The sequence below is a fragment of the Centroberyx gerrardi genome, chromosome 3 (genome assembly GCF_048128805.1).
Source record: "Centroberyx gerrardi isolate f3 chromosome 3, fCenGer3.hap1.cur.20231027, whole genome shotgun sequence".
Taxonomy (NCBI): Eukaryota; Metazoa; Chordata; class Actinopteri; order Beryciformes; family Berycidae; genus Centroberyx; species Centroberyx gerrardi.
The window spans coordinates 14,550,215-14,577,664 of record NC_135999.1 but is presented as its reverse complement, the minus strand read 5'-3'; the positions used below and the strand labels follow the sequence as shown (position 1 = coordinate 14,577,664).

At 42.0% G+C, this 27,450-nt stretch overlaps 1 protein-coding gene across 5 annotated transcripts in view; it reads left to right on the top strand.

Annotated features, from left to right (window-relative positions):
- lrba (LPS-responsive vesicle trafficking, beach and anchor containing) overlaps positions 1 to 27,450 on the top strand; it is a 193,755-nt gene that overhangs the window by 32,575 nt on the left and 133,730 nt on the right. For all 5 annotated transcript variants that reach the window (XM_078289964.1, XM_071923412.2, XM_071923411.2 and 2 more), the window contains exons 4-22: positions 982 to 1,077; positions 3,472 to 3,593; positions 4,491 to 4,617; positions 5,419 to 5,538; positions 7,501 to 7,647; positions 8,045 to 8,242; positions 9,467 to 9,600; positions 10,191 to 10,299; positions 10,759 to 10,911; positions 11,363 to 11,531; positions 11,868 to 11,947; positions 12,894 to 12,956; positions 13,627 to 13,724; positions 14,410 to 14,502; positions 15,792 to 15,900; positions 16,416 to 16,497; positions 18,731 to 18,854; positions 19,036 to 19,228; positions 25,942 to 27,450. In XM_078289964.1, coding sequence (XP_078146090.1) covers positions 982 to 1,077; positions 3,472 to 3,593; positions 4,491 to 4,617; positions 5,419 to 5,538; positions 7,501 to 7,647; positions 8,045 to 8,242; positions 9,467 to 9,600; positions 10,191 to 10,299; positions 10,759 to 10,911; positions 11,363 to 11,531; positions 11,868 to 11,947; positions 12,894 to 12,956; positions 13,627 to 13,724; positions 14,410 to 14,502; positions 15,792 to 15,900; positions 16,416 to 16,497; positions 18,731 to 18,854; positions 19,036 to 19,228; positions 25,942 to 27,450 — 3,726 coding nt within the window. The remainder of the gene's footprint in view (positions 1 to 981; positions 1,078 to 3,471; positions 3,594 to 4,490; positions 4,618 to 5,418; positions 5,539 to 7,500; positions 7,648 to 8,044; positions 8,243 to 9,466; positions 9,601 to 10,190; positions 10,300 to 10,758; positions 10,912 to 11,362; positions 11,532 to 11,867; positions 11,948 to 12,893; positions 12,957 to 13,626; positions 13,725 to 14,409; positions 14,503 to 15,791; positions 15,901 to 16,415; positions 16,498 to 18,730; positions 18,855 to 19,035; positions 19,229 to 25,941) is intronic.

The following is a 27,450-nucleotide window of genomic DNA, read 5'->3' as shown; positions in this document are numbered from 1 at the left end:
GCAGTGGTCCTGGATTCGCTGCAGCGCTACATTATTGATATTAAGTTGCCTATGAGATTACCCATGAGCTCTGAATTCAAGTTGTTTTCTTTTTTTCAATCTATATTTTAATAACAGTCAAACACAATCCTGATCTTATTTTAGATTTGGAATATGTTACGGACTTGAAAATCCAAACCACGTACTTTAAAAGCCTTTGTTGTCACAGAGTTGGAGAAATTTGTTTCCTAAATTAGTTATTTTTAGCCACCTGCCCAGACGAGCTGAGCAGCTGTGTGAGTATAACAAATAGAGAGGAATAGCCCCAGTGAACTGAAGATAGTGTATGATAGGTGTATAATAGATAAGTCACTACATCCTGGCAGAACCAGTGGCACAGAAGGAGAGACAGATGAAGCAAGAGAGAGAGAGTGTAACCCATTGATCAGTGAGACTAATCAAGTTGTCAAGGAAATAGGGCAAGTTGCTTTTGTGCTTCTGAATTTCACCTCGCTCTCCCACTCCCAAACAACTCTTGCCACCGCTCCTCTCTTCTCATCTTTGTGAAATATTATCTGGGGGAGAGGGGGAGGATGGGATGAGCACGGAACCCAACTACGAAATGCTATACTGGTGTTTACTGTACAGAAATTGGGCTTATAACCTTGTTGAAAAACCCAATAACTTATACGAATTTCCAACACTTGTGTAGATCAAAATCCAGTATCAGACCTGTATTTGAGCAATATATTTTTGGAGAGCTGTGTGAAGTTTGTAGACCTTTCAGTGTACGTCATTTGTACACGATGATCATCCAGACTATAAAGTAAATTAAGATACTGATGTCTCAGTCTGCCGCTCTAGTAAATCCCTCTGGATATTCACATCTGATAAGGAGAGGTAAATTTAGAACAAGCAGTAAAGAGACATTGTGGATTTTGCCTTAATAGTGACCTAGTGGTGTGTGTGTGTGTGTGTGTGTGTGTTTTGTTCTTCCCTCAGCCTCCTCATGCAGTGAAGCTGTTGTCAGTGCTGAAGTACATGGCTCACAGGAACGGCCCCGACTCTTTCTTCAGCTTTCCAGGGAAAAGTGCGGCTGTGAGTATTAAAACACAATGCAACACATGTATGCCACTGCACATAAGAATAAAGTACACACCACTCATACTCTGAAGGGACTTCTCTTTAGAATGAGGTTATGTTTTAGCAGATGGATAGCAAGGTTTCTCCCTATATCTATGGAACAGTGGTCAGCAGCCAGAATGAGAAAACTGCCACCATTGTGAGGGAGAATGTGAAATCCCCCCAAAAAATGTTACAATTATTCTCCGCTAACTCCCAATGAAATGGGGGAAAGAAATAGGGCTCATGTTTAGAATTGGTATTTTAATCATAATAAAACATCCAACTAAGAATGGTTTTAGTACTGCAACCTGCACAAGGACCACAACATGGGTGGATATGGAATCACTATCCACAAAAGATATAGGAGAAATACTGGGTTGGCTTGTAATTTTATGAAAAACAAAGACTAATGATAGAGGTAGGAGAGAGGGAGAAAGAGAGATCTCCAGATATAACTAGCATGGCCATCTCTCCTGATTCCCTCTCATGGCAAGTGCTTTTTAAGCTGCTTTCCACTGGACCTTCTTATCTAGCCAGCCATTCACTGACCCATGTGATCCATTTTTTATTTCCTTTCTCTATGAGAGGAGAGCACATAAGTCCCTTGGGAATATTTTCTTTACTTCAATCATTTTGAAATAAACTACATTAGGACTAGATCTCTAATGCTCAGTCTCTGTGGTGTCAGTGGTTTTAAAAACGGAGAGCTTAGGTCAGTAATTGGTATGAAGATGCTGTTGTAGAAGACTGGCATTTGAGAGGCAGCGCAGACTACATTGACAGGCTTTAGGCTTTCTCTTAGTGAAATAAACAGAATTATTTCTCTTCTGCTATTACTACTCAGTTCTTGGGCTATTCAATTTGTGCACTGAGAATTTTCAGTGTGCCTTGTTTGTGCACATGTTTATTCAGAAACTTTGCCTCTTTGTTCCTTCCCATTAGTATGGTGGAAAATTTGGCCATAGGCTTTATTTGTTTATTTACTGGAATACTGTACACCTTTTATTCAGTTTTGTTAGGATGATGGTGCATGAAGAATTGGCATGCCCTTGGGACATTAATTGGATAAAACACTATAAAAATATACTTTACAAAACTATAAGAAATCACTGAAAATTTTTTAAATATCAATCACAAGTTTCATGTACAAAGACAAGTTTCTTAATGATCACTGCTTTCTACTAACAAGCTTTCTACTATCCAGTTGCACTGCTCACTGCAACTTTGCACAAACGCTGTTGCGCCCACGCCTGCGTCACATACCACACGCATTGAATGTCCATGGAATGTTGTCTTTTCCTTTTCCTGCACCAGGCTAGGATACGCTGTGGTAATATGTTAATTTTGTGATGATCCCTTGAAAACTCGAGCACGTATTTGTGGAGAGTACTCAAATTGCTTTTAATACCATCGCAATTATTCATAGGCCAACCAACAGTTTTACACAGTAATTAATTCCCTTTTAATTTTTGTGACTCAACAATTTCTGGCCTATTTAATGTATTTGGAGTGTGTAGAAGAGAAAGAGCATACAAATGGACTATGGTAACGTGAAGGTGAACACACCTTGATTTACATATTCATTTCCTCAAGTGTACATCTTGCGGGAGGCCGTGTATCCCCGTGTGCAACTCCAAGCACCACTATCGGGCCCTGCATGTGTGTGTAGTTGCCAGCTTCTGTATGTAACCTTCCATTGCCATGGTGATGGTGCTTTGATGAGTGTGTAGCAGGCTGCCCTGTGGGTTGGGGTCTGATTTGGTTGATCTGAACTCTATATTTGCTCTTGTCTGTGTGTTTGTCAGCGCTGCATTAGAAGGGAGCACACATGCCTTCTTCTTCCTGTGTTGCCTTGCTAATGAGACAGGAAGGCCTCGGAGCATGCGTGTCCACACGCGCACACACACACACACACACACACACACCCACACACACACACACACACACACACACACACACATTCTTTACAGCAGTGGTTTTCAAACTTTTTCTCAGGGGGGGCACGTTTGCTTGATATTTCCTTGCCCAAAATTGTTTTTGTTAGCTAGTGACATAAATTACCCTGCTTTCAGACTGCTGACCTACTAGCCTACAGTGTTTTGTTCAGTTTAAAATACATTCTCTCGGAAAGCTTTGTGAACATGAGGTAGCTTATCACTTGGATGCCAGTTTTTGTTCGTTGCCCATTTTGATCTTCTGACACCCTGCCTTTGGGTCTTGCTGATCTTTGAAAAATGCAGCTGTAGATCAAAACACACAAACGTTGCATTTTGGGTAAGATGCGTCATTGAGTTCCACAGCTGGCCAAGAACCACACATCACAGTGTCATGTTGTGCTTTCTTCTGTTATTTTTCCCCCCCCAACAGGCTATAGCTCTGCCTCCCATAGCAAAATGGCCGTACCAGAATGGATTTACTTTCCACACCTGGCTCCGCATGGATCCTCTCAACAACATCAATGTAGACAAAGACAAGCCTTACCTCTACTGGTAGGTAACACAGGAACAAAACAGCACTTTGACCAGTTTAAACCTTTGCACTTTGTTTGCCATTTTCATTTTTTTTCATTTTGTTTGAATTCTCTGGATATGAAATGCTGAAATGGCAAGTTCTTACCTCTGACTTGAGGTAGCAGTGCTTTACTTGAACTCATTTACAGTATGAATAATGCAATGAGTGGGGAATTGCGTGGAAGCTGGAGTTATGCAGGTGCATTAGAGTTAAGATTTGAGACCATCGTATTTGTGTGTGTGTGCATGTGTGTGCATACATGTTTTATAAAGTCCCTGATTCAACATAAATGTATTTGTAAATGTATTTGTAAACTGCACTGCAAAAGAGGAAGAGTGCAACCTCCAGCCACACAGCTGAAAAACAGAGTAATGACTGCGCCTCTCTCTCCATCTCTCCTGTCTCCTCATCCTTTGCTCCCTCTCAGAGGGATGAGTAAATCAGGCCTTCCACTCATCTTATTTTCAGCTAATAATTAATTTCTGTCAAAAATCTAATTTATGCAACGGGGATCTGTTTGGGCTTCTCTGAAAATGATAACCAAGCCGGGCAGCCAGCGCGCTAGTTGAGAGAATCTGTAATAAAAGCTCCTCTTCAGCCCTGTGCCCTTTTAAAAAGAGATTAATTCACTAAATCACACGCTGGGGCCCCGTCTCGCTGGGACATGGAGAGCAATGGGAAGATATTGTGAAGTTGAGAAATGATTGAGCTGTTTGCTGTCTTTCTGCTTTTCAAACCCTTTTAAAGTGTTTGTATGATTTATTGGCTGCCGTAACCTGCGTTGCCCTTGAATATAGTTGGTGTTAAAGCAAGCTGCCTCACTCAGAAACTAAAGCTGTGTGTGTGTGTGTGTTTTTTCCCTTCATTTCTTTCAGTTTCCGCACCAGTAAAGGCCTGGGCTACTCTGCACACTTTGTGGGCGGCTGTTTGATAGTGACCTCATTAAAATCCAAGGGGAAGGGATTCCAGCACTGTGTAAAGTACGACTTCAAACCACAGAAGGTACGAAAGGAAAAAAAAGAAATACAGCCACTGGTTTGGTAATCCAGTGTAATGAGACACACACAAATGAAATATTCATACACATGGTCAAACAAACTCTGGCTATATGTCTGTAAACACAGTGACAAATATCAGATCACAGAATTCATATGTGAGTACGCAGAGACGCACACACACAAAATAAATCTAAACCTTGCGGCATGAGAGAACTATCACATCCTACCTGGCTCTGGGGACGAGCCAAGCCAGAGGAAGGAGGAATGAGGGAGATAGGAGAGAGGGATGATCCAATATATTCAGCACTCACACCCTTCCAGGCGCACACTGAGGACCATTACAGTCAGAAAGATCCATTGCCTGTGGACAATTTGAAACTCCCTTTTTCTTCCCCTGGGCATGAAGTCATCACCTTGCCTCGCCAAAAGCTCATGGGGACTCAGAAAACCCTCATTTTGGTTGATTTTAGCTCTATTTTTAATGCACGTTCTTTCATGTCCGGAGGTAAACATAATAACCTATTTCACTGCAGTAACAGTAATAACCTATTTCACTGGTTGTAAGGCTGATGAGAAAACTAGAAACCTAAGTAGGTAGCATTGTAGCTTGAGGGGATTTGGGGATTGGGTCTTGAAACGTGATGGAATGAGGCTAATTGGACAGGCTAGAAGATTTTCACCGTATGCTCTCTTATTGATGTCTTGTTGCATGTTTGGTACTGCGGATATATACTGTAACAAGTTATGGTATTGTCTTCCAGTGTGACAGTAATGCCAAGCTGTGTGTTGCTCCTTATTGTTGCAGTGGTACATGGTGACTATCGTTCACGTCTACAACCGCTGGAAAAACAGTGAGATCAGTTGCTATGTGAACGGGGAACTGGCCTCCTATGGTGACATCACCTGGTTCGTCAACACCAGCGACGTAAGTTACGACAATTCCAATACTTTCATAGCTGTTCACAAACGCACATGGAAATCGACCCATCAGGGGAGCCACAAATGCCTGTAATTTATTCATCTGAATCTGGGCGACTGAATGTTTTGAAATTTGGTACATATTTTTTAGAGCACAGTCTTAGACGTAGCATGATGTTTGGTTGATTGGTTAATGTGGATGCGGCCTATCACATAATGATTCATAACTCAAAGTGGGTTCAAACAATCACTTTGAACCTTGAAGAACTTCCATTTGAAATATGCACAACAAATTACATGCAAATTGACCATATGGTGGCGCAGTAATTAAAGGTCAACTTGGACAGGCCATAACTCCGACATTAAAAGTCTATTTGATGAATGTTAGTACGCACATCCAGCTATACTCACTCTACCACAGTTAATCAACCTATAGCGGCACCACGAATCATAAAAAAAAAAAAAAAAGAAAATCATCATACAATTTGGCATATACTGTATGTTTATCCAGTCACAACAGTGTTGGCACTAACAGTCTCACTGGCTGGACGTCTGTGTTACTGTGATATGTGCTGTTATTATTACCACCATATTGTTTGACTAGTTCTTCCTCTGGACAAGTCAGCATTAACGACTAAGTGTTGTGAGAGACACTGTTAAATTCTGCAGAGCCTATTGGATGAGGCACCATCTGCTAGATAGCAATACTTTTATTGTTTTATATTCACATTAATGAAACTTTAATATTTCCTTAATAGGTACAAGTGTTAATACAACTGCTTGGACCCTTACAGTTGCTGCTTACAGCTGTATTTCTTATTATTTTTGATTAAAAATGATAGATTTATTGAACATTTGCGTTTTTTTTAATTTACTTAATGGCGTTTTGTAAAAGCAAGACCTCTGCTATGCATTATACCCAACAACGATTCTTATTTATTCTAAAGTTACTGTAAAGAATGAACTCTCCTGGCTAATTGCTTAAGTATGTGATTCTGTGTGTGTGTTGTGTATTTGCACATCATGAATATTAATACATGTACGTATGTCAAGAATCCCTCAGCAAGATATATGGTTATGATTCCTCCTGCTGTCATGTACTCCTGCATGAGTTTCGGAGATGTTGGTTTCGCATAGCGGCTTTTCTGTGAAATATCAATTCCAAAAACAGTTATTGCTGCAGCTGTGTGTGCCAGAAAGTGAGAACTGAACCTCCCTCGCGTGCCCTCCTCTCTCTCCGCTAGATCTAATCTCTGTCTTTACTAACAGAGGGCTTGGGGGTGAAACCACTCTCTCCATCTGTTAGCATGGATAGTACTGGGGAAAATGACTACCGCATCCACCCTGCACCTCACGCATATCACTGTATGAACTCTGTCATAGTACCAGGATTGCTTTCTGTCATGCCGAGATATAAGATTCTCAAATCGGATTTTCTTAGGAATGAAAATGTCTCCACAGTGTAGCATAATCCTCTAGAAGTGTCAATATATCAGAAAGAAGCCTCCCTATGCAGAGATATTAGCTAGTTGATTGAGACATGGTCTCTCTTCCCCTCATAACACCTTTCCTAGTTCTCAACATGTCTGCTTATGCCTCACTGACCATGACGAGAGGAAGATGGAAAGTCATCATGTTAGCTATTTCTATGCTGATTGAAACATGGTTTGAGGCAGTGTATTGCCATTTATGGCTAGTATTAACATGAATATCCCATTTTCCTCCTGTTCTTTCACGCTGCTTCTCATGACTTTTATCCTTCCTTCCTTCCTTCCTTCCTTCCCTCCTTCCTTCCTTCCTTCCCTCCTTCTCGCTTTCCTTCCTCCTCCTTCTCATCTTCCCACCTTTAATCTCCTCCTCCTTTGTCTTTCATTCCTTTCTTCCTTCCTTAATTCTTTTCTTTCTTTCCCTCCTTTCTTGCTTCCTCAAACCCTTCCTTCAACTCCTTCCTGCATCCTTCCCGCTGCAGACGTTTGACAAGTGTTTCCTGGGCTCGTCTGAGACGGCGGATGCCAACCGTGTGTTCTGCGGACAGATGGGGGCAGTTTACCTGTTTGGAGAGGCGCTCAGCGCTGCTCAGATCCTGGCTATCTATCAGCTGGGCCCGGGATACAAGGTTGGCACTCATAAAACCAGAATGTCTACACACTAGTAACATGTATTAATTTCACAGAGACACTTCCATAACTTCTACAGGGATGTTATGTTGGAATTACAATGATTAAAGTTTTGTTTTAGTTTTGTTTTAAATAGCGCATGAGTAAGAAAACAAAAGTTCTGTTTCATACATATTAATTTGAACAAAGAGCACAGCTGCCTGATGCTGCATGACTCCAGTGGAGACCAGCGTTTGGTTAGTAGAAGAGCACTTTAAGTTTCATTCAGCCTTGAGATGTCTTTGTCTCTATCCTGACCCTTCAGTGGTTTGTACTTGAGAAAGTCACTTAGTTACTAATTCATTATGTCTATCTTGTCTCTCAACTGCTTATGACTGTCTCCCCTTCTCTGCTCAGGGAACATTTAAGTACAAGGCTGAGAGTGACTTGCTGTTTGCCGAGCATCATAAGACCTTGCTGTACGATGGCAAGTTGTCCTCCAGTATTGCCTTCAGCTACAACCCTCGCGCCACAGACGCCCAGCTCTGCCTCGAGTCCTCCCCCAAGGACAACGCCTCCATTTTCGTCCACTCACCCCACGCACTCATGCTGCAGGTATTTATGCCCCCAACATAAGCCTGTGCTTGTATGACAGATAATTGGTGTTTCCCTTGGAGTTTGAGTTGATACTGTTGGGGTTGCCATTCCCCAAACTTGAGCCAAAAGCCACCATGCTGTTATTTTTGAAGCGATGTCATGCTTCCCCCAGTGCAGATTCATTCACCACCTGTACTCCTCTTCCTCCCATCCCACTTTTCCAGATGTACCCATCTCTCTCCCTTCCTCCAAGATAATGAAAGTGCCCCAGTTGGCATCTTTTCATTTTAACAGCCTCATTAGGACAGCGGTGCAAATGCTAAAAAATGCCAACTTGATGCTCTAATTATGGCATTAACCTTCTCTGGGACTAAGGTTTAGTTCGGAACTACAGGTGGTGGTGTATTTGGGGGAAGTTTTTCCTGTAAGTAGTAAGTGGTGAACTTTGTTGAAGTTCACCACTTACTGCACACATACACACAAAAACACACACCACTATGAGTTTTCTTTTCTCAAACACTAATTGAATTTTCTCTCATGCCCTCTCATCAAAGAATATGCTTCATCTCCTTTGTGTGGGAGGCTACTGCTAACACACAAACATGCCCCCCCCCCAACCTCCATAGAATATGTGAATATGAAAGAATGTGTGACCTATATTTTCAGCTTTGCTATACCATGCTCAAAATTCCCATCCTATTGAGGGGTCAAAAATGCAGTCACCAAGGCGCTGTTAGTGTCGCATAATTACACATAGGCCCAGGCACCAGTTACGCTGCCAAGCATTGAAAGAAAAGAAGTCACGGCTCGTGTATTTTCACATTTTCTCAGTCGGTAGTCATAGTGTTGCAACAAGTCTTTTTTCCATTTCACATTACAAGATCACTTAAATTTTGTTTTTATAAAATTGAAGTCTTGATTTGAATATTATTGAAAACCTAAGTAATAGCCTAAGCTAAGGCTATTAACACTTTAGTAAGATCTCAAAAATGTATCCTCTCAATGACCAATTTGTTATATGTGCATGAATTACGTCATGGACCCAGACCTAGGTCAGATCGTATTGTTTTTTAACCTACATGGAGTCAGCCAATTTAGTATACTTTTCTGTGATTGACAACTTTGTCTTGATGTGGGTTAAAATGCTAAGAATTATATGCAAACACTGTCTGACCCAGATGTGAGTGGACTATGTATACCTTAAATATAACCATGTATGACCATGTGTGTTTCTTGATGTAGGATGTGAAGGCAGTGGTGACCCACTCAGTCCAGAGTGGCATACACTCAATTGGAGGTGTGCAGGTCCTCTTCCCCCTGTTTGCACAGCTGGATTTCTGCCAGCCCTCCAGCCATGAGCTGGACACCTCTGTCTGGTAGTACACACACACACACACACACACACACACACACACACACACACACACACACACACACACACACACACAGTACCAAATATACTATTACTTGCCACAAATATATACATTTAATGGAATATTGAACAATATGTAGCTGGTATTTGGCCTTCAGTAAATCAGGATTTGGTTTTGCAACATCAGAAAATGGTGATTGGATGAAATATACATGATTAATATTACTCAATAGGGTTTATATAATTGTAGTGTTTTTGTTGTTAGTAGAATAGATGTTGGTTGCAAATGAGGCTCTCTATGTTTAATTTTGTATGGTAGTGCTGCCTTGAAAGCCATGAGGTCATCTTGCTTATAATTACAGCTCTGTTGTATCTGCTGCCCTCAAGGTGATGCTAACTAGAATCTGTTCTGCCAGCACAATGGTGACACGACACCCTTATTCAATCACATTTCATGTAGGATATGCCCTCTAAGAGCCAGGGCTTAGTCAGCAGCTTACATAGCTCATTCTCACTCTCTCACTCTCTCTCTCTGTGTCTCTGTCCCTGTCCCTTTCTCTCTCCTCCTCTTGTCTGTATGTCTCTACATCTCAGCTGCACTTTGCTGTCCTTTGTGATGGAGCTGTTGAAGAACTCGGTGGCTATGCAAGAGCAAGTCCTGGCCTGCAAAGGCTTTCTGGTCATTGGCTACACTTTGGAGAAGGTGAGAGACACGCAAATTGGCTCAGCTGACAACAGAATACACAAGAGAGCTTTTCATGTGACACTGTCTTCCCTCACCACTAGCTGCACTCATAATGGATCCAGGACAATAACATCATGGCATCATGGCTGACCTTGATTCCCTTATCTCCATCACATCATATGCACAAACAAACACACACACAGGCACACACAAACATCAACATTTGATATAAGACAGACTTTGTTTTCCCTCAGCTGTATTTGGAGGTCACAGCTGGCTTGTCTGCTTGTTAGGCAGAAGAGGTCTTCTTCATCTTTCTCTTGTGTGTGTGGGTGTCCTTTCCCTCCCCTCTCCCTGTTACAACTCCCTCACCCCTTGCTTCTTACCACTCCTTCCCTTCCTTTCTCTGACATATCATACCCCCCCCCCCCCCTTTATTGTACTTTCCATCTCCTCTTCCCCCTGTCTGTGCTCCAGTCTTCCAAGGTGCATGTGACACGGCCGGTCCTGGACATTGTGCTGGCCTTTGCCAGATATCTTAGCAACTTGCAGAATGGAGTCTTGCTGCTCAAGCAGCTGTGTGACCACATTCTGTTCAACCCTGCCATCTGGATCCACGCCCCTGCCAAGGTAACATGAATACACGCATGCACACACACATACACAGTAACACATTATTATGCATTTTGATGCATTCATAAGAGCTAAGAGAGAACACACACAAATGCGCCCAGGCACACATACACACATGCAAGAACTCACATGCAAGAACTCACACAAACTCACACGCACCATCATCATCACCTTCTCTTACCCTGTATGCTCTTGCCCTGCCTTTTATTTTAGAGTTCAACCTGGAGTACAAGGTTATCCCTCCACCTGTGACTCACTGACTGCTATTTAAATGAGAATGGCTTGCCTAATACCCTTAGGGGCTTAGAGGCCTCCACTTATCATAGGCACAAAAAGCTAGGTCACACTAAAATTGGATTTTTATTCTGTTCCGACTCAAGCTGTGCACGCGCGCGAGTGTGAGTGTGTGTATGTGTGTTTTCATATGTGTTTGCTTTATCCTCTGCAGGTGCAATTGATGCTCTACACCTACCTGGCGACAGAGTTCATCAGCACAGTGACCATCTATAACGCCATACGCAGGGTGGGCACGGTACTGCAGGTCATGCATACACTCAAGTACTACTACTGGGTCATCAACCCCCAGGACCGCAGTGGAGTCATGCCTAAGGGCATAGGTGAGCACACACACACCATGCAACACTAGGCATACTGTAGGGGAGGGTGTTCCTGTTCCTCCTCTTTCCCTCCTTTCAAATATATACACTTTGCAATTGCACATGCAGACATGCATGCACCAGCATGTGCACAGAAATATGGACACACACACTCACTCTCTCTCAGGGCAGCTCCTACAAGTGATAGATCTGGAGCAGAACTTCACTTTTACTAGAAAAAAGTAGGTCAATCATGCGACCCTTATTTTTCTATTCCTTTCCCAATCCTTCTGGGTCCTGCTCATTTCATTTATAGTAAGCTACTTTCAATAGTCACTCTGCTGTTTGGGTTTTTAGATGGTCCAAGGCCTAACCAGAAGGAGATCCATTCCCTCCGAGCCTTTCTGCTGCTGTTTGTCAAGCAGCTCATAATGAAGGTAAGTCCATGGCTCATGATGCTAAAAAACAGAAAAAAACAATTCTATTTGACAAAGCCATCTAGTCTATTGAGACCCCTCCTCCATCTCCTAACAGTAAAGTAAATATCTTATAATCCCGGAGCCTCTGGATGACTCAAATCACACCTACATTGACTTGCATAAGAAAGTGGCACATTTGGATGCCAAAATTGTGTTTGCCAGTGATATTTATCATTCCTGTCCCACCGAGCTTCTGCTCTTATGTTAGTGATGCAACATGTGTACTGTAGCTGGTGCACTTTGATTGCAGTGAACTTGCACTCTGATTGCCAATGGTGCCAAGGTAATGGACTAAGCGTACTAGCTAGCTGCCACTTCACAACAGTAAATGTAGCTAAACTCTTGGTCAGAGCACAATTCTCTTTATATTTCACCCAGGTGGTTTAAGGTTTAAGGTGATACGTAACTGATCATAATTTATTGACCTTTTTTTTTTCCTTTCATTTGATCTGTCTAATCATCTGCTTTGCAGTTAATTTGATTATGTATGTGGATATTTTATTTTTGTTTCCAAAAAGCTCTTTTAAACTAAATGGAGCAAATGTGAGAAAAGTACATGTTCATAATCTAGGAAGGATAAACATTTTATTTTTATTTTTTCAATAAATGTATATAGACATCAGAATGTCAATGTAATTTTTTTAATGGAGCATCAAATTGAATTTATGAACTCACTGGCCTTCACATTTCCTGTTCAGGGCCCATCTAATCAATAATCCAACAATATACTTGGCACTATTGTGATTAGTTGAATTTACTAATTGCACTAAGCTCCTTAGTTAGGTACCTCCCCTCCCAAAGCAAGTTTGATACCTCTGTTCAGCGAGGCCTACATGTCTGCAGTGGGGAGTAAAAAATAATCAATGAAGACAGTGTTTAAGTGATTTGTGTAATTATTTCCTAGGATCATGGTGTCAAGGAAGATGAGCTGCAGAGTATCCTCAACTACCTGCTGACGATGCATGAGGTAAGAATGCGTGCTGTGTTCCATGCAACATTGGCCGTATAAACCTCTCCACCAGATGGCAACATAACTCCACCTCTTGAGTTCCCATGCTTTCTGTTCCCATCTGATATGCAGACCATGAGTCGACCAATCCTGCTGCAAAGGGAAGCATTACTGTTCCTTGTTAGTATTCAAAGTCTGCCAGTCAAAAGTCCTGACAGAAGCGGTCTTGTTTAGACTGCAGTGATGCATAGCAAATTAATGAAGCAGTAAAACAATAAACCCTGTAGGAATAAAGGGTGATTACAACATTCTTTGGAAAATCCACTGTGATGTAGCAGCCCTTGATTTTATTGAAAGCATATTCTTAATTCTTTAGTTCAAATGCTTTTTATGCATTCATTTATTGTTATTGATGAATTTTTATTACCTTTACTACTACTAAATTAAACAAAAAACAAAACCAAAACAAAACTAGCATTGAAATAATTGTAATGCATATCTGGAGGCATACTTGCCTTTGTATGTTTGTCTTTTATTGACATGGACCACAACTGACTATGTATTCTTCATTGTTTTCAAGATGTTGCGATGAAAGCTGACCAACTACAGCCCCATTAGCTGCAGGGTTTATTCCAATGCTATTATTGAATGCCAAAGTAGCCCGGGCCCCCTGCTCTCTGTCCCACAGGATGACAATCTCATGGATGTGCTGCAGTTGTTAGTGGCTGTGATGTCCGAACACCCCGGGTCCATGGTCCAGGCCTTCGACCAGCGCAATGGGATACGGTAATGTGATCACCTGTTCGCCTTTCAACACTCTCCTCCATTAGCCATACATGCATATATATTTTATGTTATATTTACATGTATTTATATTTTTTGTACTTTTTCAGTCAAAGTCAAAGTGGCCAAAAGCAGATCAGATAATTTTAAATGTTCAAAGCTTTAGTTTTGCATATCCACTATTTTTTTTTCTTCAATGTGTTTGTGTTGTGATTTCTGACTGTGGGGCTAAAATGATGCCAGATGATCTGGTCAACCAATAAAGATGGTTTGCTAGTTTCATTTGAAGCTATATCCTCGCTATTGAAATTCACCAGCGCTCTGAGTTATTCCCCTAATTTAAACGGCGTGCCTCTGTGTTTCCAGGGTTATGGCTTAAGGTAGAAAATATATGGTCTGTATTCTGTAGGTACTTATTGTATGTTCAGAGCTTTCTGTATTACTTTTAGTTCATGTAACACTTTAGTTTGAGGATACTATAGCTCATTGCTTTTGTTTTTGTTTCATTTTAGAACAGATCAAATGCTGTTATAAAAATAGAAATAATAGTGTTTCGCATGAACATGATAAATGTTATCCTACTTTTTCTCTAATGGAAAGCTACAATGATGAAAAATAATATTCATTATATACTGTAAATGCAGGCTTGGTATTTAGATTTTTTCACTTTTTTGCTTTTTTTCAACAGTGTGATCTACAAGCTGCTGGCATCTAAAAGTGAAGGAATAAGAGTGCAGGCACTCAAAGTCATGGGCTACTTTCTGAAGCACTTGCCACCAAAGTAAGTGCAGCCACTAAGCTGATATTCTCATCATAGTCATATAGAGTAAATATGATTCAAATTCTAGTTTGCACAATTTCTATGTTGTTCAGTGTTGGGGTCCATTTCAGTTCAGTCTGTTTAAGCAATATAAAAAACAAAATAGAAAAAGGGCACTATTTTGTGCATAAAAAATCTTAAAACTAATATACAGTACTAATTGAAAGGGAATGCCGTTTTATTTTGAAGTGTCTAAATTATTGATCCCAAAGCTTTATATCTTCCCAAAACTTACATTTAGACATCTGCTGTACATTATATTTTTAAATAGTTCTATACGTTTTATTTTTATTACGTTTTATTTAGGCAAAAAGTCAGTTTCATAATAGTTCTTGTTAAGATCAACTGTAAAATACTGTAGTACGCAAAATAATCTCATCATACAGTTAAATTTAGACAACAAAATCAAAGCGGCTTGAGTTAAGGTTGATGGCGGATTCTCTTTCAGTCTGCAGGCCTCGCTGTCAAAATAAATAGTGAATTATCGTGTTTGACCCACGGCAGTTCCATCTTCTTGTTGAGAATTCGTTTGATATAAATGTGGCCCTCTTTTCGTCTAATGAGCAATTAGAGGTGCAGAGTTATTTGGGTGGGGATGCTTGTTGAGATTCAGGTCATATTGCAAGCTATTCCCAGCTTTATCTTGATTACCAACCACCAACTATAGTGTGTTCACCCTATGCACCAGCACCAGCCCCAGCTCTAGCTCTAGCCACAGTCCTAGCAGCAGTGTAAAGGCTCACGGTCTGGATGCAAGGTTGACCCGGAGCCTATCTGCAAACTGTCTATGGCTCTGTAACTGAGTTATAATCCTAAAATTGGAACTGATCTGTGATCAGAGATGAAAGCAATGAGGACTTCTCTGTGAAGAACCGCTCCTACTTAGTCAGCAGGAATTCTCTTTTTCATTTCCTCCATGTCAAATGTCAGCTGGAGCTCGGCTGAGTTATACCACTATAGATTTCAACCATTCTGATTCTGTGACTCAGCAGACGCTTTCAGATTTTGCCCTTGTCACTTGTGAAATTAATGATAATCCAGAATGTTTTCAGTATGATTCTTTTGTAAATAATGTGAAATAATGATCATAGTGTCAGAATTATATTATAATGATATTAAGTCAATATGATGTATCATGTTCCAATTAGGAAAGGGTGCTGCAGTAACACCATGGAAGTATTATAGCAATGCTATAGACAAATATTAATATTTACCCTGCCTGACCTTTGACCTCCTAACGCCCTGACCAGGAGGAAATCTGAGCTCATGCTGGGTCATGGCCTCTTCTCCCTGCTCACTGAACGCCTGATGCTAAACTCCAGCCAGTTTACCATGACAACCTACAACGTGCTCTTCGAGGTCAGTCTTCTCCCTACTTTCATGCTCCAGGCATGTGTTGATAGAACTGAACTTGTAATTTGTAATCTCCTCTCTGTTGAAATGTGTATATGTAGTTGTATTTGTATGTGTGTACATGATTGCACACACACACGCATATTGTCTTGAATTTTGACATCACATTAACTTCCTAGATGGTACAGTTTTGCTTTATTTTCTCACCATTTCCTTGTCTGATTTTCCTTTTGCCTAGACTGCACAATATGAAGATTTAATTAATTGCATTAAACAATAAATTACATGGCAAACATTTAAATAAGTGTAACTCTAGAGAAATTCCTCACATTGCATCGTACTGCCGATAGAGACTGAACATGCTGTTCCTTCTGCTGAATCTTAATTTGACAATTATTTAGGAATATATGTGATGGTGAAACGCATAGCTATGCATGACTGTAGTGTAGTTTGTTTCTCTGTTGTTAACTGTGCTGTGTGTGGATATTTATGACTAGAATTCCCTCTCTCTCCCCTGGTAGATTCTTACAGAGCAGATCTGCACTCAAGTGATCCATAAACAGCATCCGGACCCCGACTCCACTGTGAAGATTCTCAACCCACGTAAGTGCCCCCTCTGCGCCACACTGCTCTCCTAAATCATCCCCTGCAGCGTACCCTCTCCGTGCCTATTGCTCCACACTGCACTGGAGGATATTCCCCATGGGCTTGTGCGATTGCTATATACAGTCAAACAAATGAACAACATAAATTTTGCAGCCCGAAGCTATTTTCATACAACTCGACCTCTGATGTAAGCTTAGCATAAAGATGGTGCTAATACTTTGTGTGATATACAACCGCTGGTTTTAAGTCTGCGACATCTTTCATCGGGATTCATTTACACAGAGAAATGGTATTTAGAAATGTGATGGAAATTATTAAAGCATTGAATTCAAATTGTACAACATTTTATATGTTGGTATAGCAGATGGTTATTTTGCTAATGATTGAATACATTAGTAGAGTTTATTATATTAATACCCTTGCTCAAATCTTTATATATAGTATTTGTACAGTTTTATTATTTAGTGAAGTGAATAGGAGTAGTAATAACAAGTATAGATGGCATCATCTAAACATCTTTGATTTTACCATTATACTTAGTGTATTGTTACTATTCTGCGCTCTGTATTTTATGAATGAAAGCAATTTATATTGTTTTATTGTTTCATAAGATATACTTTCCTTTAGGTTGTCGCTTCTTCCCTATTTCATCTTTACCTTTCATATTCTTGTAAGGTATTCATTGAAACTGCTTGAGGGATTTCGAATGGCAAAAGCTCTCTTTATACGTATATATGCACACACATTCCACGCGTATTTTATTTTTTTTCAACCAGTGCCTCATTACTAGTAGAAAGGGCATGCTTATTTTCTATATGATGCAACATAATAAGCTGAAACAGCAACCCCAGGCTTTGATCAGTGTTCCCATCCTATCATGTCTCGGAGTATTTTCAGGCCATTACTTACCTCCAATTTCACATGTCAGCTCACAAAATCTTTTCATATGTGCAAATCAAAGTATTCAGTTCAACTAAGAAAAGAAAACATCTCTCTCTGTTACACAGACGCACCCACACGTGCACACGCACATACGTGCACACACACATACAAAACTTTAATCAGCTTGAAATCCAAGAGCTTGGTGTAATCACAACCAAGGTTTACTTCCAACCAGCCTTAATCTGACAAGGTACTGCCGTAGTCACACATTGATTATCTTAAGCCTTTATTGTGTTAAAAACTCTCCTTCCCAACCATCCCAGACAGGCGGTATATATCATAGAAACCTTGTATGGGTTTGTACATGTGAGCGCATGCTATGGAACATAGAGTGGTGGTCTGTTTCTCCTTTGCTGTGCATTCTCTTGATTTAATCTGCGACAAACTCCCAAAATGGCCCCCTGATTGCAGTCTTTAGTAACGTCAGAGCCAATCAAACAAACCGAGGAAGTACCGTTTCCCTCAAATTAACTCAAGGGAAGGGAACCAAGAGCAAATGGAAAAAAGAAAGGAATACGCCATCCCTCCATCCTCATTCCCGGTACATGCTGGGGTAATTTTCTGGCGGTAAAGGTTCAGCGACTCATAATTTGAGTGACTAAGGCGTAGAAACAACACAACCGTCTGCCGGGGCAAGGGGGCATCGGTTAGCGCCAAGGTCTGGAGAGACAAGTGAAACCCAAGCCCCGCCGTCTCTCTACTCAAAGCAAATGGACACTGACATTGTCTAGATAATTCATCTAAACAGTCAGTCTCTTTGGGTTAACCAAAGCCAAGCCTTCCAGAAGGGCCTTGTGACTCTGGCTCTCTCATTTGAAACAATACCAAAACCATTACAGTGTGATAAAGATCAATGGCTTGCACTTTTTATTCTCCTCTGTTCTGTTTTTCTTACCACAGCCACAGATTTTCAGGTGTGTACAGCTGGGAATTGAGATAGTTTGTGACACAATGATTTGCACATGTTGAGACCAATGTCTGATTTAGCTGTTGATTTGCGGAGTTTCCCCTTCTTTGCCCAAACAGCAATTTTTATATCCAAGCAGAATCTTTGGATCTCAGAACGTTTCCAAATCCAAAACTTTTTTTTTTTTTGGTCTTGAAAATGAAATGTGCTATAATGTATTATGTGACAAAATGGATCACGCAAATATACATTATTAGCAGATAGTATCTCGACATTTTCAGATATTGACTTGTGGATTGTAGTGGCTCCATAAATAAATTCTCATCCCAGTCCTTTTTAAACATAGTGTGTGTGTGTGTGTGTGTGTGTTAATGTTTCCAGAGATCCTGAAGGTGATGGCTGCCCTGCTGAAGAACTCTCCCCCGTCCCCCGAGAGCATGGAGGTGCGCAGGGTCTTCCTGTCAGACATGATCAAACTGTTCAATAACAGCAGAGAGAACCGCAGGTAAGGAGTCGACAGCTCGGTGGGATAGAGCACCACCTTCCACACTAGACCATACACCGTTTACACGCCGAAGATAGAAAGGGCTCACGGGGGGTTTCGTCGAACACTCCACCGCACGCTACAATACTGACACAGACACGCCATTTTCTCATATCTGTGCGTGCGTGTGTGTTTGTGTCAGGAGCCTGCTGCAGTGCTCGGTGTGGCAGGAGTGGATGCTCTCCCTGTGCTTCATCAACCCGCGCAACAGCGAGGAGCAGAAGATCACAGAGATGGTGTATGCCATCTTCCGCATCCTGCTCTACCACGCCATCAAGTACGAGTGGGGCGGCTGGCGCGTCTGGGTGGACACCCTGTCCATCACCCATTCCAAGGTCAGAGCGCTCATTATATCCATGCGTGCCTCACACACACACACAAAGGTTTGACACAGCTTTGTTTATCTTTCTCTGTGGATCCTCTGCTCTCTCCTTATCCATTTCATTTGTTCCGTCTTTTGTGTTTTGTTTCTGTTCCCTCTCATTTTACCTCGCACACTCTTTGTCTGTCTTAAACACAAGAACACGCAGGCACACACACACACACACTCACTCACTCTCACACACACACACACACACACACATACACACGCACACAGTATTGCATGTCTTTCTACAGTATTCTCAGCCTAAACAGTCACCACATGACTATTGCTGTAAGACTCAGTTCACATCCTTGCACTTACTCTGTCCCTTGGATTAAATCCCAGCTACTCAGACAGCAATATTTAATTCAGTCAAAGCCATCAGCTCTGCCACCCATCAGATGTTTAGTTTGAACCTGACATAATGCCATTCACCAAATAAAAAAATTAGAGAGCACTATCATCCGCCCTTGGTAACTCACAGCGTAGGCTAGCATAGTAATCAAGCCTTGACTCTCGGTGCCCATCAGATCCAGCTATGGAAGCCATACACTGATTATGACTTAAAAGCTAGTTACAGTATAAACCAATGGGAGTGAGCCTACCAGCCCTTCCACTCTTTTATTTATGTATAGAGTCTCTTTCTTTCACATTGCACAGATAAAAATAAACTTCTGGCACTTCTTATTTCCAAAAACTGAATTCAAAATACTGCTTTAGAAATTCAGTGTTGATATCGTATTACGCTACTCTGTTCCAAAGCAGTGAAGTAATTGAGGTTGGTGTCAGATTGTGGTCTGGGGGGTTTTTAAGCCTGGCAGATTGAAGGTTGAGTTAAATAAGTGCTTGTGATATGAGACGCGTCGGTGTAGTGAGGGTGTTGTGAGCGTTGGTGTCCAGTAGGGGGCACAGATAGACTGCATGGGACATGATCAGTCTGAAGGCAGCAGTGAGCAGGATGTTGTGTTGTGTGCTGAATGCTCTGGACTCTCAACATCTCTCCGCACCATCTGAACACTGTACAACTAACCTCCAACTGGAAGGAAAATACAATATGTACCTATGAAGGTCTAAGGAAATTTTCCATAGCAAGGACAGTATTTGACAAAAGACGGACATAAAGTTCGGGGCACAGTAAACAACAATTTGTTCAGTGTAATATGACACAATGGCAAAATATAGCATATGTATGTACTGTAGTAGGGGGTCCTCATTGCATGCCTTACTAAATCGTAATGTCATTACATCACTATTTCAATATTTAAAATACATTTATATGATCCCCTTTCTTAAACAAATCTGCTGAGAAATATAGCAGTTTAATTGGAATACATTGTAGTATTTCTGTTTGACAATTACAGAAAAAATGGCAGTGCACCTGCAATATTTTGTTGTGATTTTGGCAGACCAGCATCTATGGAAACAATGATGTCACTGTATTTTACTGTAAAATACAGAAAAAAAAAGAAAAACGTATGTCAAAAGTATGTCACTTGCTATTTATGCATAACATCTTGTCTATGTGGGGTTTAGTTTCACCCCATGCGTATTGTTCTATCTGGTTGCACATGGTTGTGTAGTTGCAGAGTGTTGCAGTCTCACTTTGCTGCCTAGCACAGTGCCTAGTTTGGTGTTGTGCCGAAATTGTTCATTCTTCTTACTACACGACAGGCTGTAATTGCCTTTTTCCTATAATTGCACAAGATTAATGCTGTTTCTTCTTGGCTCTAGTTACAATGCCCAGCACTCATCTAAAAACAGAATTTCACACACACACACTAGGTGTGAATACACACTTGCACTTACAAGATCTAACATACACAGACAAACACGCGCACGCACATTGCAGGGCCCCCGCCTGTGAATCGGATAGTTGCAGCGGGTGCTAGCCATCAAGATACATGCATCTGCTATAAAAAAAGCTAAAGAAACTCAATTGCAATTTTATTGTCCCGTTTATAGATTTCCTGCCACCTTTGTAGCACCAAAGCTGTTTGTCACTGTTGCTCTCTCCTCCCACTGCTGCAGGGCTGTATGTGTGTGTGCGTGTTTGTGCATGATTGTGGGTGCGTGTGTGTACAATTGTGTGTGTGCATGCATGTGTCTATGCTTGTGTTTGAATGTACCTGTGTGTGTGTGTGTGTGTGTGTGTGTGTGTGTGTGTGTGTGTGTGTGTGTGTGTGTGTGTGTGTTACCAGGAGAGAGTGGCTGAGGCACATTTTCTCTTTACCTTCCTTTTCTCTTGGGCTCTAGGAAGCCCTTCTCTCTGAGCCCATTGAATATTCATCTGAACTGTGCGAGAACAATCACAGAAACAAGGCCTCATAAATACAACCAGCCCACTGGGAGCCTCCTGATAAGTACATACATGCATTCATAAATACATTTGCACACTTCTCCTTTGCATCCTTAGGTGCATATATTCACTCATAATTTACTCTGCATTGTTTGTACCATGGTGAAATTACAAGCGTGGCGTTTTCATTAGTATGTCAGACTTGTTCATTTGTATTTATTTTTTTTTTTTTTACATTATTTAACACACAACCTCTGCTTTCTGACAAGGATAAAATATTTTTTTAAGTTTCCCATTTCTGTCCATATGTCAAGCCCCTCCCTTGCATTACTGGACTGGCTATTTGAATGCAACTGCTGACTTCCACCCAGCAACTTTACTTGTCAGACTTTTTACTTTTCTTTTCTGGTTGTGTTAGCCAACCAATGAAGAGAATGACCATGTGAGGTTACACAAGGCCAGCGCTGTCTTTGATTATTATTGAAAGCAACTGTTGCCACGTGGCCATCACTTTACACTATTTTGTCTCTTTTTATTTAACTTTTTTGTACAGTCATATCAACCTGTAGATGTAGGTTGATGAACCTGTAGGTGAAAGGATGTGTATTTTAGACATTCTTACTGGGAAGCAGAGAGAGGTTCGACTTGTGTTTTGTGATTGGTTCCAGCTTCACTCTCTCTGCCCAACATTAAAGTGAGCTGAAGCAGCTCACGATGCCACGGGGCGAGATGGTTTACAGATCTCCCTCAGGCTGACCTTGTGGTTTTTTTCTTTGCTTACTGGCATCTAGCAATAGGCACTTGGTGAATTTGTTTGAGACTTGTAGATGAGAATGAGAGAAAATCAGTGTGTACTGGCTTGCTGTGTTTGTGTGTGTGTGTGTGTGTTTGTACGTGCATATCCTTGTATGTCTGTCATTAGTAGGTGAGTGTATCTGCATATGTGTCTCTCTGAATAGACAGATGTTCCTGCAGGTGGGCACGCTGACACAACAGCCCTCCCACTCACAGCCCACACAGCCACCCAAGGTGCCCCTCGTCCATCTCTGCACACAAATGAGTTTGAAAACGAGGAGATCTCCAAAAGAGAGCGATCGGTGCGTGAAGGACCGTCTGTCCTTCAGGCTCCTACTGTCAGCTGACTTCATTATACCTGTCAGACATTCCAACACAAAGATAAATATGAGCAGAAATGAGCCAACAGATCACGGACAAAATATACTGTACTGTAACACATTTATGAATATATAAAAAGCTGAGAAGTTTGCAGTTATGTTTGGAAGTTTAGTGTATTAAGAGCAATAGAGTTTAATTGTCTAATTGTCTACTATGGAATACAGAGTAGAGTTAAACAGTTTGTCCATACAGCTCATTGCCTCCTGGGGTTATTGAGACATTACACACACAAGACTCAAGCTGTTGTTCTTAGCCCAGGGTTTCAGATAGATACATTGACAAGTGAACAAAAGAAGGGGAAAGTGAGGACATTGAAGAGTCAATGCCAGATAATAGCCGTGCATTGAGTGTTGTCTGTGCTATCCACTGGAAAGCAAGTGCTACTGTGCCACAGTGAGCTGTGACTGCTATCTTGTAATTCTGGAGTAATAATTAAAAGCTTAAAATGAAATATGCTAATGGTTGGCTAATGGAAATCCCCCGGATTTGACTAGTCAGCTATAAACTCTCATTCACTGTATGGTATCCTCAAGAGGGATCTTTGTAGAAGAGAGTGGTTGTAAGGCTGTCTTCCTGTGATTCTCATAGACATTGCCACTCAGGACTACATACTGATTACTGCGTCAGATGGGCAGGAGAAAAATAAGAAGAAAAAAGTTTTAGCGAGGAGCGCAAAATGGAGAGATTGTGAGCAAGAGCGAAGCCACACAGCCAGGACTGCAGTAGCAGATGACATTGATTTTGGAGGAGGAATTGCATTTAGGTAATCGGATTAGAGCCACACTGCCCTCCCCATTTCCCCTTTGTTTTGTGGTTGCTCTCTATCTATTGATCTAAATGGGGACTCCCAGGCTCCTACTGTGGGGGTCTCCCTCTGTAGACCAGAGCGCTGCCACCCTGACCCTCACCTCACAGGCTGTGCTGCGGGGCGCCTGCTGATTCCAGATCTGCTATACAGCACAGGCACAGGGACAATGAAACGGCTTGGGTCTATATAGTTTTGCCTTGTTTTGGAAACGAGATGGCTGTCTGATGTACTCAAGTATTCTGTGACTATAGAAAAGTTGAAATAGCAAAGTATTTTGTGTCTACATTATTGTGGGCCTCTAGCTGGGGATTATGGAAGTGGAACAACAGAGGCCTGCCATGCTACAGTATTGCAATTTCTTTCTGTTTATAATAGTGTCCCTTTCCAAAGCATTTCAAATCTTTTGTATGATCTGGCCGTGCTGCGCCCAGTTAATACCATGTTACCTGTCACATTAGAAAAGCCCACCATGTTTTTGTACATTACCATAACATTTTTCCATACCCCACTGAGGCCAGGCCGAGTCATGGAGTAGAATGAAATTAGATTAGATCAGCGCTGATGTCTTAGCCACCCAAGGCAGTTTCTATATATTGTAGCAACGCTAACCGCTCTTTTAAAAACCACAGAGACATATACTACCTCTGTCTAATGGTAACTGGATCTGTTACAGAGCCCCATTTAAGGCCAACATACATCATCTTAATGTACAGACTGCATCCTGAATCTATGACGTTATGTGCAGCACTGCACTCCAGCGTAATTTCCATAGGAGTGCACTCTGAATGCAGCCTTTTAATTGCTAAAAATGCTAAATGTCAAATTAAGCTCAAACTAATGGGGTAGAAGGTCTCGCTGTGTGATCACTAGAAGAGGGGGGGGGGGGGGGGGAGGAGAGAGAGAGAGAGAGAGAGAGAGAGAGAGAGAGAGAGAGAGAGAGAGAGAGAGAGAGAGAGAGAGAGAGAGAGAGAGAGAGAGAGAGAGAGAGAGAGAGAGAGAGAGAGAGAGAGAGAGAGAGAGAGAGAGAGAGAGAGACTCTCTTGGTGCATTTAGAACAGGCTCTGCACTCAGAAAAAAGCTATGGATTACCAATCACTGCTTCCCCCTACAGAAGATTAATGAGCACCCATGTAGCAGGCTAATTTAGAACAATAACGCCTAATTAATTACAAATAATCAGCTTCTTTCTCTCCCTTTCCTTTCTCCCCCTCTCATTGACTCACTTTCTTCCTCTTTCTCCTATACACACCGTCTTATTTTTTCGTCTCCCTTTTCATCTCTGGCTCTCTCATTTTTTCTTTGTTTCTCTCTCTCTCTTTCATTCTCTTTCACTCTCTCTTTCTCTGTCTCTCGCTCTCTCTGTCTTGCGCTCCCTCTCTCTCTCTCTAAATAGCCTCAGGTGAAAAAGCAGCAAAGTGGGTCTAGTTTCATTCTCCCCCCTCCAACCCATCTTTGACTTTCTGTCCTTCGAGCCCAGTGATTAATGCAGGGTCTTAAATTAGGCGTGGGAGGATTTGCCGATGCTGGACACGCACTCTGCACAGCTAGCAGACACACACTAACAGTATCTACTGCTAATCTATGACTGCTTACATGGATGGGCTCTTCCTCAAATGCCACTGCAGACCATTGTCGTTATAGACTAGCAGTCTAGCCTAGCCATATCAGATGGTAAAAAGACTGATAGGGGTTAATAGGCCATGGACAGCTCCACATAATAAAGAGCGAGACGGTGTTTTGAAACTTCACAAAAAATGGCCCCATATTTAAAACTCAGCAACAAGTTTAAATATGTTAAAGTCACAATAAAACAGTATTTGAGAGCATCTTGCTTCTGTGATTTGATGTATTTGCAGTTAAAACGTTAAGGATGTTAAGGTGGGACATAACACAGGGAGGGTTTGTTCAAAAGTGGCCGACTGTAAACCAAGGGAATGTCCGTTGGGGAGAGAGAGGCAGTTTTATTTGATGTCAGGGGAAGCGGGGAGGAGGATTGTTCAAAATATGTGACGGTATTATTGTTTGGATATTTTATGTACACCTACTGGTGCACCATGAAGTAACCGCTAAAAATACACTTTCCAGGAAGTAAAAGTACTAGGATTTTGATCTAAAAATACACTACAATTTGGGGATTTTTGGGGAGAATTTATTGTTAAATAGGTGTATATTATGGCATGGAAAATCAACTACTGTCACTCGGTGAAAAAGTCATTTTTAATTTCATTGTGACTTTAAAATGTCCTGTCAATAAAGCCTTTTTCTGTGTTCCCAAATATCAGCATAGTCACTCTCTTCACATTATTTTTTTCTAGCAACATTCCAGAAAATACACTCAATTTAAAAAACTGATTAAAGTGCAGTATAATTCAGTAGAGTGACTGATTTTATCGTGTGTTTGCAGGTAACCTTTGAGCAGCACAAAGAGAACCTGTCCCGTATGTTCCGTCAGTACCAGCGCCAAGAGTCGGGGGGGTCTATGAGCACAATCCGAACCATCTCCGGCGCCAGCCAAAGCTCTGAGATCCTGGAATGCGCTAATGGGCCACATGGAGAGGAGACTGCCCCTTCCACTGTCATCGAGCTCACTGTGGATGAGTCGTCCCAGAAGCTTCCCCCTGCTTCAGCAACCACCGTCGCCTCCAGCCCACCTGAGGCCGCTGGTGAACGGGGACACGCATCCATCACCGTGTCCAACATTCTGGCCAGGGCCGAAGAGGAAGACCAGCAGTTGGCTCAAGAGTCTTCCAGCGATGGCTCAGGTGATGCGAAAGAGACTGAAACTACTGTGATACAGAGAACCAGTAAAGATGAACTCGACGGAGAAACCAACCAGCAAGAACCTATGACTGAGACTTCCACTGACAAGAACGACGGTGATACGCAAACTGCAGCTAGTGCCCCGACTGAAACGGATGGCGCAAAAAATCCAGAAACGGATGATGCGAAAGTAATGGAAGTGGTTGGAGATGCTGGCAAAATGTCTGCGACAGATGACGCACAAACACCTCTAACTGACGATGACAAATCGTATGAAAATGACAATAACAAAGAATCGTCAAACTCCATGACGGAGGACTCTTTGAACGAAGCGTATGTAGAACCGCAGGTGGCATCAGAGCCAGAAGGTAAGAATGACCAAATGTCCCCGGAGACCTCGGCCTGTCTGGACAACAGCGCGGTGGGCGGAGCCTCTGTCTTCAACGAGGACCTAGTTGACGTGTCAACGGTTAGCGACCAGGTCCACCCTAGTGATGCTGATGAGAGCCAAGATGAGTCCTCTTACGTTTCTGCTGCTGCCGGAGAGGAAGCGGAGGAAGGACAAAAGGGGGGAGTTGAAAAAGAAGAGGAGGAAGGCAAGAAGGATGAGCAGAAAGGACAGGAGCAGGAGTTGAAGACGGAGGAGAAAGACGATGACGAGGAGCGGGGAGAGTGTGAGGAGCAGGAGGTTAAAATACAGGGGGAAACTAAGGAAAGCGGAGAAAGCGAAAAGGAAGAGGAGGGGTCTGTTTTGGAGGGTCAGAGTTTGGAAACACCGGCTGAAACACCAGAACAAAATGTGACAGAACCACCCAAAGAAAACATTAACAAAGATGAACCGTCTTCCTCCATCACTGACACCCCTGCTGCAGACCAGCAGCCCACAGACGCCACATTGCCCTCTACAGCCCAGGAGGCCACAGCGGCATCGGACTCTGCCTCCTCCACCTCACCTGACCAGCCTTCAGAGACCACTGGCACCACCACAGAAGAAGACCTGACCAAGGCCCCAGACAGCAGCACAGCATCCACTAGCTCTGACACACAGAAGAGTGCAGACTCCAAGACCAAAGAGATCAAGATTGCCAGGCTGGACGTGTCCAATGTGGCCTTAGACACCGAGAGACTTGAATTGAAGGAGACCTCTACAACT